The following is a 6,421-nucleotide window of genomic DNA, read 5'->3' on the forward strand; positions in this document are numbered from 1 at the left end:
GTCTTTATTTTTATATTTTTTTAAAATAATGTCAATTGTTTACATTTGATAGTTCAATCAACCTTTAAAATGGAGTTTTTCTGATAAAATGTACACTACCAGTCAAAAGTTTTTGAACAGTAAGATGTTTAATGTTTTAAAGTCTCTTCTGCTCACTAAGCATGTATTTATTTTATCCAAAGTTCATTTCAAACTATTTTTAATATTTAAAAGAACTGTTTTCTATTTGAATATATTATAAAATGTAATTTATTCCTGTGATCAAAGCTAATTATTACTTCTTTAAAATGATCAAAAGTCATGATAAAGACATCTATAATGTTACAAAAGATTTTTATTTCAGATAAATGCTGTTCTTCTGATCTTTCTATCCATCAAAGAAACCTGGAAAAAAATTACTTAGCTGTTTTCGACATAATAATAATAATAATAATAATAATAATAATAATAATAATAATAATAATAATAAAAAATGTTTTTTGAGCAACAAATCAGAAAATTAGAATGATTTCTGAAGGACCATGTGACTGGAGTATTGATGCAAAAAATTCAGCTTTAAAATCACAGGAATAAATGACATTTTAAAATGAATTCAATTAGAAAACAATTTTAAATAGAAAAGTATTTCAAAATTGTACAGTTTTTGCTGTAATTGGATCAAATAAATGCAGGCTTGATGAGTAAAAGAGACTTCTTTAAAAAAACAAAAAATCCTACTGTTCAAAAACTTTTGACAGGTAGTGTAAATATGCAGTATGCTACACTATGCATACAACATAGTCTGTAGAATGAGCATGTGCTGAAAATAGCACTGTTATGAAATATGAAGATGTCTCTCAGAAACTCACCTTTGACATACGTGATCCCAATGGGAAGAGCTTTTTCTGGTTCTGGGCTCAGGAGGTAATACTTTACTGCTTGGAAGGTTTCTCCCTCAGCATGTGCACTTTCAGCAAGTTCTTTACATTCCTCTAAAGTTGGTAGGCCGCACTGAAAAAAATTAAATTAAGTATTCTGAATTCAACCAATAAACACTATATATACAGTCGTGGCCAAAAGTTTTGAGAATTACATAAATATTGGAAATCGGAAAAGTTGCTGCTTAAGTTTTTATAGCAATTTGCATATACTCCAGAATGTTATGAAGTGTGATCAGATGAATTGCATAGTCCTTCTTTGCCATGAAAATTAACTTAATCCCGAAAAAAAAACTTTCCACTGCATTGTTAAGAAGGTTTCAGGGCGTCCAAGAAAGTCCAGCAAGCACCAGGATCGTCTCCTAAAGAGCATTCAGCTGCGGGATCGGAGTGCCACCAGTGCAGAGCTTGCTCAGGAATGGCAGCAGGCAGGTGTGAGCGCATCTGCTCGCACAGTGAGGCCAAGACTTTTGGAAGATGGCCTGGTGTCAAGAAGGGCAGCAAAGAAGCCACTTCTCTCCAAAAAAAAAAAACATCAGGGACAGATTGATCTTCTGCAAAAAGTATGGCGAATGGACTGCTGAGGACTGGGGCAAAGTCATATTCTCCAATGAAGCCTCTTTCCGATTGTTTGGGGCATTTGGAAAAAGGCTTGTCCGGAGAAGAAAAGGTGAGCGCTACCATCAGTCCTGTGTCATGCCAACAGTAAAGCATCCTGAGACCATTCATGTGTGGGGTTGCTTCTCATCCAAGGGAGTGGGCTCACTCACAATTTTGCCCAAAAACACAGCCATGAATAAAGAATGGTACCAAAACACCCTCCAACAGCAACTTCTTCCAACAATCCAACAACAGTTTGGTGAAGAACAATGCATTTTCCAGCACGATGGAGCACCGTGCCATAAGGCAAAAGTGATAACTAAGTGGCTCGGGGACCAAAATGTTGAAATTTTCTGTCCATGGCTTGGAAGCTCCCCAGATCTTAATCCCATTGAGAACTTGTGGTCAATCCTCAAGAGGCGGGTAGACAAACAAAAACCCACTAATTCTGACAAACTCCAAGAAGTGATTATGAAAGAATGGGTTGCTATCAGTCAGGATTTGGCCCAGAAGTTGATTGAGAGCATGAATTGCAGAGGTCCTGAAAAAGAAGGGCCAACACTGCAAATACTGACTCTTTGCATAAACGTCATGTAATTGTCGATAAAAGCCTTTGAAACGTATGAAGTGCTTGTAATTATATTTCAGTGCATCACAGAAACAACTGAAACAAAGATCTAAAAGCAGTTGAGCAGCAAACTTTGTGAAAACTAATATTTGTGTCATTCTCAAAACTTTTGTCCACGACTGTATATATATATATGTTCTTCACAATCAATGCATAAATTATTTTCCTTGGGTTAATATAATAAAGGGTAATTGTAATAAACATTGGGACTAGTTACTTTTTTGTGCAGATCATTGATTTCGGCTGAGCTGCCAGGGTAGAAGGCACACAGTTTGGCTAACAAGATCTCATTATCAGGGATCATCTGGAGTAATCTGGCTGCAAGATCCCTGAGGAGTAGAAAACCCAAGACAGCATGAGTTTAACACAGGGGAAAAGTGGGCAAAATTTCCATTCATTCTGTTGAACACAAAAAGTGAGTTAAGTAATATTTTAGCCATGAACAAAACGAGGGCTATTTAATGTGGCGTTGGTTTTGTTTGTGTCACCGCAGTTCTGACTTGAAATGTCCATTGAGTGGCACTATAACTATAATGCTCCATGATGTTTTAAAATAACGTACCATCTGCACTACTCCTAAACGTACCAGAACAAAATTGAATGGGATGTAAAAGCATAAATCGCAAGCATGCCCCGTTTTAGCTTGTTTTTCGATCTCTCATCTTTCAGCTCTTTCATTTTGAGTCATGTTTTTGGCAGGATTCGTACCCAAGGATTCCTCATCCTAAGTCTAACTCTGTGCCAGCTGAGCTACCAAGCAAGCTTGTTATGTCCAGAAAGGAAAACATACAGAGCTGTAACCATAACTGTGTACAAAAATGATTACGTGTGCTCGCTGTTTTAATGCCTCTAGTGTTTAATTCTGTTGGAAACTGCAGTGATATGTACTTATTGGTACAGATTTTGCATCTTGAGAAAGAGTTCCCACAAATACGTTTTTGTCATGAGATCAGGTAGACTTTTACATGTTACAAAAAATACTGTTGCAATTATGTAATCCTTTAATAAAATTGTATCATGCTTTACACAAAAATATTAAGTGATAAATAACTGATGAGAAAATTGTGACAAAAAGTGTTAATATTCACTGCTGTAAATTCAGCTTTGCCATCACAAAAAATAAATTACATTTTTAAATGTTTTTTTAAATATCATTATTTTAAATTATTTTATTTAATTTATTTTTTTTACATTTATTTATACATCCTTGGTCAGCATAACAGACATAAAATAAATAAAACCTTCCACCAACCCTAATCCTCTGTATGGCAGTGTATGATAGCTTTGTGTGAAAAGCAATTTATTATTTTTAGGGCTGTCAAAATAAAAGGAATTAAAGTTTATGTTTACATACTATATCTGTGTGTACTGTGTATATTTATTATGCATATACGAATACACACACACACACACACACACACACACACACACACATACATGTATATATTTAAAAAAAATGTATATGTATATATATTTATACTTGTATATAATTTATTTTATATATAAATTTAAATATTTAATATATAAATCTAACATATTTTTTCTTAATATATACATGTGTGTATGTGTATTCATGTATACATAATAAATATACACAATACACACATATAGTATGCAAACATAAACTTTTATTTTGGATCCGATTAATCGTGATTAATCATTTGACAGCCCTAATTATTTTATTTACTGATAATTCTCAAAGATGTTATACACTTCATTGTGCATCTCTTTTGAATCTTAACAGGCCCTGTCCTTTTTAATTTTAATTTTTTAATAAAAAAATAGTCATAAGAGTTTAGGAACAAAATGAATGTAAGTAAATAATGAAAAGATTCATTTTTGGGAGACCTATTCCTTATAAAGTGGCACGTAGGAATAACATACATCAACAATTAGTTATATTAAAAATTAGTAGTTAAAGTTGTATGAACGCATTGAAAAATGTGATTCTGGACCATAAGAGTCAATTTTTTTAAATTTAAATGTATACATGGTTTGTAAGGACAGGACAATATTTGGCTGGGATACAACTATTTGAAAATCAGAAATCTGAGGATCCAAAAAAAAAATATTGAGAAAATCGCCATTAAAGCTGTCCAAATGGAGTTCTTAGCAATGCATATTACTAATCAAAAAATTATATATTTGCAGTAGGAAATTTACAAAATACCTTTATGGAACATGATCTTTACTTAACATCCTAATGATTTTTGACATAAAGGAAAAAGCTATTGCTACAATTATACCTGTGCTACTTAAGGCATTTCAAGTCAGTTATGATTTTTAGTATTAGAAAAAATATTCTGTCATGAATAAGCTTTTAAGCATATAAACCAGATGCACATAACAAAACCATAATTGACTGACACAAGGGGGGCAGAGAAAATACCTGTATGCCACAGATGGAAAGCTAGAGAGAGATGCAAATGAAAAATGTAACAGGTGTGCAGTAAGGATGACTATCAAAATCATGTAAACACGTCTGTACATGACTAATGATAAGAGATGGGTTGCATTTAGAAGAAAATGTGCAAACTATTTCAGAGGAATGTTGATTCAGTGTGACATTTTTGGTCTTCTCAGGTTTTAAACAAAAACCTGTTTCTTTATTTCAGACTTGACTTAAGAAAAGATGCACTGATCTCTCTGATTGGTTTTATTCTTACCAGGTGGCAGTGGTCATGTATTTCCTGGCCAAGAGCTCCAGAACGTAGTGGGTGGCTTTACTGGCTGATTCTCCCAGGACTGTGCCCACACACACTGCCAGCTCCAGCTCATTGCCTCTGATCAGAGACTCCATAGCCAGCTGACACAAGGAGATAAAAACACTATTTTAGCCTCACCTAAACACTCATATAACGTTAATCTAACATTAACTGCCAGCCAGTCAGACAAAGGTTTTGGTTTCATAACAACAGAAATACATTATTAAACAAGTTAAAAACTTTTTTTAATTTAAAGATCAGGGTAAATGTAACTTCCCTGCTGAAAAAACCAGCATATGCTGGTTAGGTATGTTTTGGTGCTGGGATGCTGGTTTTAGCTGGTATATGCTGGTCCTTTGCTGGTTTATGCTGGTCCTTGCTGGTTTATGCTGGTCCTTAGCTGGTTAATGCTGGTCCTTTGCTGGTTTATGCTGGTCATGTTGCTGGTCAAGGACCAGCATAAACCAGCAAAGGACCAGCATTAACCAGCAACATGACCAGCATAAACCAGCAAAAACCAGCAAGGGACCAGCATAAACCAGCAAAGGACCTGCATAAACCAGCTAAAACCAGCATCCCAGCACCAAAACATACCTAACCAGCATATGCTGGTTTTTTCAGCAGGGTTGTTTTGTCTTCTGAGAAACATGTAACTGTCTTCTGTAGCTTCTGAAGGTCAGTACTAAATGAAACAAATATGATATTTATAAGAAAAATGTACACATCTCCATTCTGTTCAAAAGTATTTAACCCCCTTCCGGCTGTTAATGCATTGTTTTTTCCTTCTGGAGCATCAGCGAGCATTTGAATCTTCTTTAATAGTTGCATATAGTCCCTCAGTTGTTCTCAGTGTGAAAATATTGATCTTAAAAACATACAGTTATTATTGGAAAGGGTTAAAATATGCCAAAATGCTTTAAAAAAAGAATTTGGGAGCTAAAGGATTTTTCTGAACAACAGCAGGCAGTTTAAAGGTCAGGACAAACAAGGGACTCATGAACAACTATCACTAAACAACAAAAACAGACATGTGGATCATTCAGGTAACAATACAGTATTAAGAATCAAGGGGATGTAAACCTTTGAACAGAGTCATTTTTTAAATTCAACTATTACTTTCATACACATCTTTTATGATTCTGAAAGGGGGATGTAAACTTTTGACCTCAACTGCTGTCTAAGTGTCTTTGAAATCTTAAATTGTCCCATTAGGCTTCATCATGTTCTTTAATTGTTTAATTGTCTTAAAAGATAACTATTGCCAAAATGCAACCTGGGCATAATTACGACAAACGAGCTGTTTTTTGAGATTGACCGTGATTTCGTTTTGTGGTCAATGGCCGGTGAATGGGAGTACTAGGGGCATAACTTTGAGCGCATCAAAATCGATATTTTTACAACACTAAGAAGGCTCGACACACCATGAAACTTTGCTCGAAGTATCGCCTGGGTCTCTACACATGAACTCGAGCATTGAGAACATTGTTTGTGTACACAGAGTTTACTAAAAAGAAAGGTTTTGAACAACTCACTTTCACTGTTTGAGTTTCCGCTCAAGGCCGTCTTGCCAG

General features: G+C 34.8%; 1 protein-coding gene across 1 annotated transcript in view; it reads right to left on the reverse strand.

The window, feature by feature from the left end:
• wdr17 (WD repeat domain 17) overlaps nucleotides 1-6,421 on the reverse strand; it is a 41,491-nt gene that overhangs the window by 5,578 nt on the left and 29,492 nt on the right. Inside the window, exons 22-25 of the mRNA XM_073843007.1 lie at nucleotides 4,812-4,951; nucleotides 4,535-4,555; nucleotides 2,363-2,474; nucleotides 849-990 (exon numbers count right to left, since the gene is read on the reverse strand). Coding sequence (XP_073699108.1) covers nucleotides 849-990; nucleotides 2,363-2,474; nucleotides 4,535-4,555; nucleotides 4,812-4,951 — 415 coding nt within the window. The remainder of the gene's footprint in view (nucleotides 1-848; nucleotides 991-2,362; nucleotides 2,475-4,534; nucleotides 4,556-4,811; nucleotides 4,952-6,421) is intronic.

Source organism: Garra rufa, chromosome 6 (assembly GCF_049309525.1).
Source record: "Garra rufa chromosome 6, GarRuf1.0, whole genome shotgun sequence".
Classification (NCBI taxonomy): domain Eukaryota; kingdom Metazoa; phylum Chordata; class Actinopteri; order Cypriniformes; family Cyprinidae; genus Garra; species Garra rufa.